Source organism: Ambystoma mexicanum, chromosome 8 (genome assembly GCF_040938575.1).
Source record: "Ambystoma mexicanum isolate Mex_15411 chromosome 8, UKY_AmexF1_1, whole genome shotgun sequence".
Taxonomy (NCBI): domain Eukaryota; kingdom Metazoa; phylum Chordata; class Amphibia; order Caudata; family Ambystomatidae; genus Ambystoma; species Ambystoma mexicanum.
Genome location: NC_090929.1, coordinates 1,438,521,267 through 1,438,534,181, shown reverse-complemented (window position 1 = coordinate 1,438,534,181; position 12,915 = coordinate 1,438,521,267). Strand labels below are relative to the sequence as shown.

General features: G+C 44.8%; 1 protein-coding gene across 1 annotated transcript in view; it reads right to left on the bottom strand.

The window, feature by feature from the left end:
- Positions 1-12,915, bottom strand: part of SLIT1 (slit guidance ligand 1) — a 1,063,959-nt gene that overhangs the window by 747,835 nt on the left and 303,209 nt on the right. Inside the window, exon 4 of the mRNA XM_069611588.1 lies at positions 11,520-11,591. Within this exon, the coding sequence (XP_069467689.1) occupies positions 11,520-11,591 (72 nt within the window). The remainder of the gene's footprint in view (positions 1-11,519; positions 11,592-12,915) is intronic.

Here is a 12,915-nt window from a genome sequence, read left to right as displayed (position 1 = left end):
TAATTTCCTAAGTAATTTAATATGAATAGGGGGCATGGCTTGGAGCGCCGTCGATGCGGACATCTCTATGAGAGCCTCCTACTCCTACTCCTTTTTTCAGCTTTGTTACCAGAACGGATACTTAAAAAGCAGTTTTAGGGATCAGAGAGGTGATCGGAACTCCCCGGGCTCATGTGAGCAGACCCAACACACGCAGTTCCAAGGAAATTGCATCGGTCATCAAGGGGGAAGCTGAGACGCAGGCGGATCCAAGATGGCGCCTACTATACTGGGACTTAGCTGCAGAGCCACGTGAAGGTGACAGAGCTCGGGGGCACAGAGACGCTCTGCACCAGTCTTGAGGGGATGTTTGACTAGAGATCTTCAGCAGAAGAGGAAAACCCAGGGTGACCAGTGACGGCCTGAAAGATAAGGACCCCCCCTCCCTGCACACGGAGCACGAGATGAGCACAAGCAGCTTCTACCTAGTGGGCAGCCGCACAGCATTCCACTACTGCCCATCCATTCGGTGGAGTGGAGAGTCCCCGGATCCCAGCGTATTGACAAGATGAGTGCACCTTACTCCAACAAATGCAAGGGAGCACTGAATGAACTCTGCCCCTAAAATATTGCCTCATCGACCTATCGACCCCTAACGGAAGACATCACTCCCGGGTGTGCTCGAGCAACCTTGGAACAACCAATAGGAGTAGGGGGTGAAGGGATGCAGGGCGTTGACATAGCAAAATGAGCAAAACCCACCTAATCAAGTGAAATTGCAGCGCCTTTACAAGCGCAGGAAAAGGCAAAAAAGGTGGACGTATTGGCGGGCATGATGCATTCCCCAGCGTATAAAGAAATAGATGCAGGACAATTGCCCACGAAATGAGATCCCCTGAATTTCTTGTGGGATATCAAACAAGAATTTTGGAGCTGTATGGTGGAGCTTCAATGGGAGAATAGTAGAGGCAGAACAAAGAATAGTGAAATTACAGGACATGTCAACTGAAGAAGCATTGATAATCTCGAATCTCACACGTAGGGTTCTGACTCTGGAGCATACTAACGCACAGCTAGAGGCGAAAGAGGAGGACCTGGAGAATCGAGCCAGTGGATGTAACATGAGGCTGAAAGGGATCCCCACTGCGATCTTAGACAAAGACCTCCCTGAGTACATTGGTGCCTTATTTCCATCTCTCCTGCCAACCCAGGAGGAAGCGATGCTGCTGCTCGACCGTACCCACAGATTCAGATGGGCGATATCGGTTGGAACAGGGCCACCCATCATGTCATAGCACGGGTGCACTTTTTTGCTACAAAACAGGACTTTATGACAGCGGCCTGTGCACAATGGATATACCGTTTCAAACGGTCTCGATCCAAATCTACCATGAGCTGACTGCAGCCATGATACAAAAAAGAAAAGCTCTCAAACCAGTTACCCTTCGCCTACAGAATAAAAACATCTGATATAGATGGATTTTCGCATGCTATGCTGTCCTTCACGATGGCTAATAAGACCTGGGCCATCAGTAGGGCTTCTCGTGCCTAGAAACACTTGTGTACAGGCACGTAATAAATGACTTATCATATCATATCATATCACCCCCAAAGAGGCTGAAGGTGTCCTACACTCTGATAGCCTCTCCATCGAGTTCACCAGGCCCAAAAGCCCATCCCAGGCCATGGATGGCAAATGGTAAAGCCCAGAAACGGTGGCCCCACGGGATGAAAATACACTTTGTTTGCACTGAACTTTGTAGCGAATGCCAATCCACATTGAGATGCAGGATCCTCAGGACGCGCACATAGACAATTTGGGCCTTCACGCCAATGATTGGAGCTGCACAATCAGGACTGGTCTTATTCAAGATCCCGGCGAGCACCCACTGGAATTAGCCGCAACCATTTGAGAAGACGGCTTGGAGGTCACTTGGGAGATCTTATATTACTTTACGCTGATTTTTTCTTCTCTACTTTCTTTTTTTTGGTTTGGTTGGGAAACTGGGAGGGTTGGGGGATAGTGCTTTTGTTGGGGGTTACTATGAGAAAATCGGCTGCAGCGGGTGGGATCATTAGATTACTGGCTCTTAGATTTTGGAAGATGAGCTCATAAACCCTCAGTCTCGCCCCTTCCATTGATTGACAGACTCGCACAAGAGGAACGTATCCTACGTTCACAATTACAGATCTATACCCTTAATATTCAAGGCCTCAACTCACCTAATAAATGTACATCGTTCCTCCAGCATCTGATGGATGAAGGCTGTGCCATGGCATTCCTCCAAGAAACCCACCCAGCTCCCCTGGATTTAACCAGATTACATAGATGGTTTTGTCCCCTACAGTTCTTAGCATCCAGTGGCTGCAGGAAAGGGGGTAGCACTATTTTGATAGCGAAAGGGGTTCTATTCTTAGAAGTAGAAAGTAAGGTGGAACCAGGGGGCTGATATATAGGGTTTAAGGGTACATTGTATGGACAGCTCTTCACTTTGATTTTTATTTATGCCCCAATGATAACCAGGACAAACTCTTGACTGACCTGGTCATGTAATTGTCCCCGTTCATTGAAGGCCAGCTGAGTATTGGAGGAGATTTTAATGTGGTCCCAGACCCCTACATCTCCCATCCCAGGTGGACTTCAAAAGACTGTTGTACTACTTTATCTATTTAGGACTCTGGGGTTGGTGGATTTTTGGAGATTAAGACACCTGGAGCAGCGAGATTACACACATTTTCCCATGTGCACTGCACCGTCTCAAGAATTGATCTCTCGCCGACCTCCCCACTGGTGGTGACTTGCGTTGACAAAGTGCTAGTAGGTACAAGGATCCTCTCGGATTACGCACCGGTTATAATGAACTTGAGGATACAAAATGTGACCCCCAACTGAAAGGGCTCAGTGACAGCTTTACGAGTCAATCCTTGGAAACCTTGCCGTACAAGAAGAGATTGCAATAGCGATCTCTAATTATTTTCAGGAAACCTACATGCACTCCCTTTCGGACGTGACTCTCTGGGACGCAATGAAGGCGGTAATCAGGGGTTAGTGGGGCTGAATGATCCACCAGGGAGGGTACAGTATGCCGAAGAGACCAAAATGCAGATTATAGAAAACTATTTCACAGAAACCATGGTGGCCTCACCATGCATTCCTTCAGAATAAGCACAATATCTTAGGGAAGCTGGACTTACCCAGGTTTCAGAAGTCGATATTGCTCATTTGGATCGCCCTATCAGTATAAAGAAGTAGGTGAAGTGATCAAATCCCAGGAGCCCCCGGTCCAAACTGAAACACCCCTTTATTCTATAAAACATTTAGAGCCCAGCTGCTTAAACCTCTCACTAAACTGTATAATTCCTTTCTCCAAGCGGAAACTGTGACTGCTACTATGGAGGAATCGGCAACTGTGTTAATACTTAAACAAGGTAAAGAAGCCCAGGAATGTGCTTCCTATAGACTCATTTCACTACTAAATATTGATGCTAATATCTATTCAAACATTCTGGAAGAGGTTGTGCAATTATTAGTGGACCCGGACTAAAGAGGCTTCATTAGGGGGAAAAGGACCTTTGATACTATATGCCAGGCACTGAACCTAATAGAGATAGCTAAAGAAAAGTATCTTAAAGCGGCCTTATTAACACTGGATGCAACTTAAGTGTTTGATTTGATAGGGTGGACTGGGCCTTTATGCGCTATACTCTCCAAGCTTTCAAATTTGGCGCTATATTCAAACAACGGACACTAGCCGACTACAACACTCCCATCACAAATGTATGGGCGAATCGTAGATGTACGCATTCCACACCAATCACCTGTGGCACAAGACAGGGACATTCCCTCTCCCCTTTAATCTTAAAACTAGCTATGAAACCTTTCGCTAAATGACACTAATATCTATGGAATCGTAGCAGGAGGAACACACTATAAACTTTTCCTTTATGCAGATGACATGATATTAGCAATGACCAACCTGCACACCTCAATAAAAGAGATCATGTCAGAATTTGAAGCATTTCGGAAAACACCTGGGGGTTGACACTGTAGAGTCCCTGGGTGTCAGGACCCCCTCATGTCCACAAAACACTTACTAATTGGCTGAATTACGGTGGTTAAGATTCCTCAACCAGCCTTACAACGACTGCAGTCAATGATAACCGATTTATATGGAGTGGTAAAAAACCCCGGTCTTTGAGGCACTTGTGATTGGAGATGTCCGCCTGGGAAGAATGGGAGTACCAGACTTGACCAAATATAACATCGCTGCCCAGGTCTCACATGTTGCTAATTGGAATACCACAGACCCACTGGAAATGAGTTGGCCTGGAACAGACTAGGAAGAGGGCACCCTTGCGAGCCTTAGCATATATGTGGAATGCATCAGAGCGCATTGGTCCCCGCTACTATTGTCCATCAAAATACCATTAGACTACTGGGGTAAAGCATTGAAAATCAAGGGAATCACCACAGGCCTGGGTCCATTACCCACCATTCAGAATAATCCAGACTTTTGCCCGGGGCTTAGATCGAGGGATTTCAATAGCTGGTCACAGGGGGAACTACAACATATTTTAAAATTATTTGTAGACACTACACCCCTCACCTTCCTTGACTGTAAGAAAAAATTCTCAATCACAGAGAGCAAAAGTTTCAGACACCCTCAAATTAGGCACTGGGTTGTCCATCCCGAGGTTTAAAAGGCGGCACTTTGTATTTCCAATGCCCTACAGCTTACTATTGGGGACAGGATGTTACGGGGATATCTTTCCAAATTGTATCCGATTATGAGTATAGACATGCTGGTGACGAGGCCTAGTTACATGATGACCTAAGTAACTGACACCAGGCTAGATATATGAGCCTGAAATTACTCATCCTTGAGATGTGTTATGAACTTAGAATGTATGTTTAAGTTGACATACAGATAAGATTACTGCCCACTGCATTACATAGAATCATGAACTACATTGATCCTCACTTCTGGAGTAAATGCCGCCTTAGTGGCTTCTATTTTCCTGCGGAGGGACTGTCCAATCATTCTAACCTTTTGGGAGAAACTCTTAGCAGCCATCACAGACATAACTGGGGTCTGACCACCTATGGATCCTATGATAGTGTTATTAGGAGCTCCTAGAGAGGAGATATATCCAAAATCAGATGTAGCCGCCAAACTGCTTGCCCACCTGTTGGTGGCGGTCTGAATCACAATTTCTAGATTTTGGAATGCAGAAGATAGTCCACTAGTTGCAATATGGTAGGCTGAAGTGTGGGACATATTAGTCACTGTAAAATTGACAGCTTTGCATGAGAATCAACTCCACAAGTTCTCAGAGGTCTGGTTGCCCGTATTAGATTTCGACCAGAACTATCCACCACAGACACATTAACCAATGCCCATTACACCATTCCTACAATACCGAGCGACCATAGGGGGGACACTGGGAAACTGGACGGTTGGGAGAGCGGGCGGGTAGGGGAGGGTGGGGGATAGGAAGTCCATGATATGCTTTCTGTTAACATTTTTGAACTGCATGCATCGATTGTTGTGATTTCTACTGCTGCAGCTGAACGTAACTAAATGAATTAGATAAAACAAAAATAATAATATGAATATATACAGCCTGAGAACTTAAGGCAGTAGATGTTGGCTTGCATGATCTCTCGCCATCAATAATGCTGGCTAAAACTGATGGGAGTTGTAGTCCAAAACAATTGGAGATTGAGAGGTTGCAGTCCCCTGACCCAGGGGTTAAGAAAGAAACAGAAGACGGAACACTGGCATAAATTAGTGACGCCCTGAACAATCAACAAATGCATACTACACAGTGGAAGACAGTCCGGATATCTGAAGCTATTGAAAAGGCCTTGCTTGCAGCCTCAAGCCCAACATCACTCCTTGCAGCATTTGTAGAAAGATCCACAGCTGGTTCTTGGTACAAACTAACTTCTTCCCTGCAGGACTACAAGAATGAGTAGAAGCTAAAATGCCTACTCACACCTCACACTTCTACAATCCAAGAGCCAACACAATGATAAAAGGTAAAACGGGCACAGTCAAGAGATATAAATCCTTAGCTGTTTGTGGTAACATGGACTGAGGGAAAGCTATACTCATAAGGCGGTGAATGTGGTTCAGTAGCAACCCAAACAGCTAACTATAACAGTCCAAAATAAAGGAATGTCCAATGAAAGTTCTATAAAAATATATGCACTTTAATTAAACACACCATGTACAATACTACCTCAGTAGAAAAACACTACATAAAACCCACCCCTGAGGAAAGAACACAGAATAAGCAAAGATAGTGGATGCAGTGCCCTGAGCAATGAATTAGGGGTGAAAGTCAAGCAAAAGCAACAATGTTCGTGAAAAAGGATGTGTACTTGTGAGCAAAAAGGGTTCAAAGTGAACTAACCAGTCTCTAGGGCCCACATATGACCAAGGGGGCAGTTAGCCATCAATAATACCTCCTTTGTAGTTCTTGGTGGGTCGGCAGTGGCGAACCAGACTTCTTGGCAGTATACAAAGATCAGGAGAGCAAATGGCAGCAATGGAGGCTTCTGGTTAAAATGTGCGCAACAGTTCTTGAACCATGCTGCAAGCAGTTTAATGGCGAACACACTGCGATCTTGGCTGTCTTGTCTCTCAGAGTGCTGTGTGTCCTATTCCAGGGGCACAGGGACATGATTAGTCCTTTTCCCGTGCTTCTAAACATGGTGAGGCTGGCACACAACGGCAGGGGTCCTCCAACACAGTGAAGCCCTGGGTACCACTGTGGCTGGCAGAGAGGCATGCCCTGGTCCAGCAGCAGATCACACCCAATGGTTGTGGGGATGGTTAGGGGACAGAGCTGGTCTATGCCTTGGAACACCTACCTTGACTTCACAACTGGAGGACGTTTCAAAAGGACTGCTCTCTCAGCAGGGTCCATTGAAATCTTCTCAAGTGATGAACCAAAGATGCTTCAAGTTGATTCCCAAGATGATTCAAAGAAGTGGTGGGATTCCCTTTCTTTTATAGGCAAAAGCCACTAGGAGTTTAGATTGAAGCTATCCTGCATTAGGAGTCCAATCGCTGCTGTTGAAATGTGTGGACTTCGCCCTTCTGATGTTACACCCAAAGTACTTTGCTCCGGAAGATAGGGAGGAGATATAAAAGGAGAAAGAGAGGCAGAAAGAATCAAGATGACTGAACCCTCCCAAAACTGTTCAGATCTGTCTCTGGCTACACTAACTCTGCCCCTTTCCTTCTCAATTGAAACAAAGGCATTTAGAAATGTAGCCTCCTGGTGTGAGGCCTGGCTCTCTATCAATGGGTGTCCCCTTTGATTCCGGTTCCCAGGCCAGAGTCATGATGATATATGAAAAGCAGACCAAGACAATATAATATATTGGCACATAAAATTAATTTTTAATAAATCAAGATTCATTAACTCATAGTCAGTTTGTTTAATTGCTATACAAGGGGTTTGAAAACCATAAATAAACTATCCCAGATGATTAAAACAATAGAGACCAAGACATATTTCAGATACTGCACAATAGTGCACATATAACTTTATCCCAGCAGATTCATATTGAAGCTAGAATTGCATCCCACATTATCTGTCCTTCGAGGGTGAGTCAGTGTTTGTGGAATGTTGGATAGTGGACGTGTCCCTGTACAGTGAGGGTACACTTTTACCTTCAAGTACTTGCTCACGATGCATTAAATCTGTAGATCCAGTAAGATGTGTACTTTCAATATTTGTAAAGAAAGTTGCAGCCCATTTAGGCGTTTGGACTATCTTTCTTCCCGAAATACATGCTTCTATGTCCACCACCTACCTCCACAGCAGTTCTACCAGATGCCAGATATGCATATAGCCAGCTCATAGCAGCTACTGATGCCTACATAAGTTGTGATGTTGCAGTGCACTTCCGGGTCTCTGGAAGAAAGCTGGGGATGGTGTGGACTTTCAGTATTTCAGAGATGCCTATTTCAGAGAGTGACCCACTGTTCCTCATTTTAGCTGCAAAGGCACAGATTTTTGTTTCTGTGGTTTTAAAATCACAACACCATTGATTTTTCAGTAGAAAAAAACAAACCTTTTGAACTCAAAATGCCCCACTACGTACATTTCGAATGTTGTGAAATATGCTTGCCAATCCTAATTTCAGTGTGCATACTTACTCGTCTCTCTGCGTTCCTTGTCAGTGGTCTTCTGAGTGCCAACTCGCAGAGACAACCTTTCTTTCATCTGACCCGCTGCCCACATCTCTTCCTCTCTATCTCTACCTCCATCTCTCTTTCTCTCGACCTATCTCTTGTCCTCTCTCGCCCCCTTTCTCTATGTCTCTCTTCCTTTCTCGCTCAGTCTTTCTGTCCACTTCTCCACTTCTCACTCTCTCTATCCCTGTCCTCTCTATCGCTCCCATCTCTCTCTCTCTCTCTGCACCCTCCCTCTCATCCTTTCTCTCTCTCACTCTCACTCAAAAAATTATATATAAATATATTCACTGAAAAATTCACTGAAAACACTTTAGTTAAGGGACAGTTAAGGTGATCAGATTTAGGGACTAATTCACAGAAGTTTCTTATACTGGCGCGATCCCATAGGTAAACGTTCTGTGACTCAGGCCCTTAATGTAACAAAAACATTGAAAATGGGAAATGATGTTCATGTTAACTCAGCATCCCCCCGTTCAGGGCCTTTAGTATCTAATGATGTGCTATTGACCTTGGAAGGATAAAACACTGAGTTTGCCTTGTCGGGATTTGAACCTGCGACCTGCAGATCGGACAAACGTCAGAGCAGCAAGCGCTGAAACTACCGAGCTGTCTTGCATGCCTGTCATTTTGTATCTCACTGTGAATTTCATCTGTTATGTGTGTCCTCATGGGCTTTGCAATATGGGGGACGATGAGTTAAGATAATCATTACTTCCCATATCTGCTGAATTTCAAGGGTGCTGTTGCGTTAAACCTGATCACCTTAACTGTCCCTTAACTAAAGTTCTTTGAAAGAATTTCAAGGGTTTTGTTATACCATAGTTTATTTAATTGTAATTGTTTATTTATACAGCGCTTATACACAAGTGCAGTGCTTCAAAGTGCTTCAAGGTAGGAAGGGAACAAGGGAATACCGTAGTCATGCTTAGGCCTTGAGGCTTCTGAATGATCTAACAAAAAAGTCACTAGCATACTAGGTCTGACGGCATTTCTCCTAGTGCAAGTGCATGAAGTGTATCAGACACAACCAGATTAGGGGGAGGGGAGACAAAGGGGGGACAAGACAGAACTTACTAGGCCTAGTGAATTCAGGTCATGCAAGGGATAGGGGACAGGGAACAAGTGCGTCCAGTCCAGCAGGGCTCTGGGTTAAGTGCAGAGAGGTTACCTCTCTCATGGAACGTATACTGAAAGTGCAGTAGTGCTGAGCATAGTTTAGAGGCCAGGAGGCAAGTGCAAAAACTGGCGGGGGAGCCTGGGACCCATGAGGCTCTGGAGGTGAGCCAGGCACCCCGTCAGCAAAAATTGAACAGAGTTAGGGGAGAGATGGAGAAGTGAGGCTGGAGAGAATGAAAGAGGAGGTTAGCAAGGGAGAGACTTAAGGGCCACTAGCCATGGCCTTCCGCTGTGGCCACTGTCTATGTTGCACTAATAGGTTTCTTTAGTCCCCACTAGGCCTTTCGTCATGTCGACTGCTCCTATTGCACCAATAGGTTTCTTTGGGGCCTACTAGCCACGCCCTTCATCCATGGACAGTGGCCCCGGTCTTTGGCCACAGCTTTGTACATGTTGCACTAATAGGTTTCTTTGGGCCCCACTAGCCACAGACCTAGGCCATGGCCACTATACCTGTTGCACCACTGCAGGGGTGGTGCTAGGTCCGGAAAAGATTTGCAGCTATGCTAATGTTGGTGCTTTCCGGACTCAGGGCTAGCTAGCCTTTTGATTGTAGACCCTGAACTTCTATCTGGGGCTACAACCAAAAGACCCCGGGCTATAGCTCCCATATCCCCCTTCCCTCAGCAACGCCTCTGTGCACCAGTAGCTTTCTTTGGGACTCATTTGCCATGGGCAGTGGCACTGAGGCCCATTACCCCCTGCCTAGCAGATGTGATCAATGTTGGTGTAATTTTATTTTTAATTAACTGTGTTCCGATTCTCGTGGGATTCCCATGATAATGTCGAACGAACTACACATGTGGTGGCAATGAACTACCCATGCCTGCGGTTATTCTGCGATATTACAGCGATAACATGGAAATGCTTGATAAGTCAAAAAGTCTTCCTAGCCCTCACCAAGAACCTCCTCCTCTTTCCATGGTCCACCAACCCCTTAAACTGTTTTTCTCCTTCCTAGTCCTCTCCCATTTCTTTGCTTTCTTAATACCTTTTTCATATTTTTTAACAAATCTTTCCCAAAATGTCCAGTCTGTTGGGGCCTGTGACAAAAGTTTAGTTTGGAAAATATCAGCCAAATCCATCATGAAAGTCAAACATTATTAGCAATTGGATTTTCGGATTTCCTATGAATCTAGGCAATCACCTTAACTATGGTGTGGAGCTATATATATATGTTCCTATATCTTTCTCTCTTGTCACCTGTAAAAAAGGATGGGCAATTCTATTCTTCCTCCATCCCTCCCTACTCCAGCAATGTCTGGCTCACGCAGGATCAGACGCTTCTTTCGCTGGGTACGCTCTCTGGCAGCAGGCAGGATAGAAGCCACGTGAACATAGGTTTGAGTGCTGAAGGGGAACACCAGAGTGCTAGGCTGCACTCAGACAACATTTCCTGTCCTGCCCCCATTGGCCAAAGGACCATCCCAAATAACAGTCTGTCTTCACTATGCATGTGACCTGAGCCGCACTTGCAAGATCTCATATTAACTGTCTCCTTTCAACCCCAAGAGAAGTGCCCTCTTATAGATGGGACAACCTGTGGCTGAGGTCCCTGCGAGTCAGGCATAAGTCCTTTACATAACGCTGTCTACCCTCTGCTCATGTGCATATCATCTGTCTAATTCGATCTTCCAGGTTCTTTTACTATGTCCTAGCATGGCTTTGATTTTTTCCTCTGACTTGGATTCTATAAGTTGTTTCCAGGCAATCACTTAAGCAACATTGCACCGGTGTCTTCATCCCAAAGGTGACTAGTGGCTATTGGAACTTGTCGATTAGCGACTACCACCATAAGAAATTGGGTTTCTCTGTGGAACAGCATGCTAAAGAGATAGCAAACACAACTGCCTTCTTGGAACACAGCATGTCCCGCTGCCACCCCTCAACTATTACTTATATTTGTGGAATCCCCCAGTTTCCGAGGTTTTATGGAATTTAAAGAGTTTAACCTCCAAAACGTCTACTTGCGAAATCAGAAGTATGTGTCAGTTTTCAGAGCCCTCAACATTGCCTCTAAAATAAGGCGTATTTACAAGGAAATACATAAATCTGTATGCAGTTCCAATACAGGGCCAGTACAGGAATAATTGCTCTTTGGTATGTGTCTATAAGTATCCCGCATCCCCCTCAAATGATAACACTCACAGCCGTTCCAGTTCCTTCATGTCATCGAACACTCCTCGCTCCACGGTGTTGATTTGGTTTTCCATCAGCTGCCTGGAAAAAATATGAAATAAAATCAGTTTAAGAGAGAGGGGTGTCCACAAACTCCATAGTGAATCAGAGGAAACATGATCACAGTCTACTTCCATCGATACTTGTAGAGCCACTTGGCCACATTTAATGTTCTTTACCTAAGTTCTTAACCGTGATTCAGCTCTTATTATACATTTAAGGTGCGAAGCAATAAAGACAAAAATATATAGTTAATGCCCACTAAAATAACCTTGAAGTGAAGAGGTGCAAGAAAAAGTATTTCCTGCGATGATTTCATCATTGTGAATATTTTATCGTTTGTCTGAATAAAAAATTCCTTTTGCATTTATTATTTTTTGTTTAGATTTTCTTTGGAGGTACAAGGGGCTCTAATCCCCCACCCACTTACTTCACAATCGGAATGTATTACCCCTTGCACGGGCACAATGCACCAACTCTCAAACAAGCAGCAACTTCTCCTTCCGGCCCATGTCACTTCCTTGTGTAAAAGCAAGAGAGCTCTCAGTCATGCGGGAGGGAGCTGGTGTGCATCCTGGGGCGGGGGGGTGGCATGCAAAGCCATGTCCACATTGCACTTCTGCTCCTTCCCTTCCAAGTAGTGACCACAGCCAGCAGTTGTCATGTGAAATTGGGACTGGCACCCCCAAAATATTTTTAAAACGTATTTATTTTAGATTATTATTTGTCATAATTTCCTTTTTTGTAATTCTTTTTGCACAGTATTATTAAAGTATGCATCCTCTGCTTTGCTCCTTCTGCAATCAAGCCCCTCATGAGAGAGGCCCCCTAAACCCTGAAATCAAAAACAACACCAACATACAGGAATTCAAGTCAGCCCTTATACTCCATCGCCTCCTCCTTGGAGGGGTCCCCAACCAGGTGTGAACTGACCTATAGTGACTCTGGAGATTTCCAGATAGGCCTCTGCACCACGGGACTACTTTATTTCCAGATTTGCTCATAGGAAAAGGGTTTGGCTTGCAAAAAATAAATATGTAATATGGGGCAACGTAAAACATTATTTCCAGGACCTCTTTTGGTTAATAGTACACCCTTGGTCCCCACACTATCCCACCAAATTCACCATGCACTCTTATCCATTGAAGTCAATGTACATATATTGACAGCTTTCTTTATATTCTCCACCTTAGTATCCTGTGCGAATGTATTTCTCACAGTTAATGTCCTACCTCACCCCTAAGACGGTCTAATTCACTCTCCCTGGTACACGTTCCATTGTAGGGCGTCTTCTTGAGCAGACGTCTGCAACCTATGGCTCTCCAGGTCTTTTCAACTACAATTCCCATGATCCCAAACCAATGCC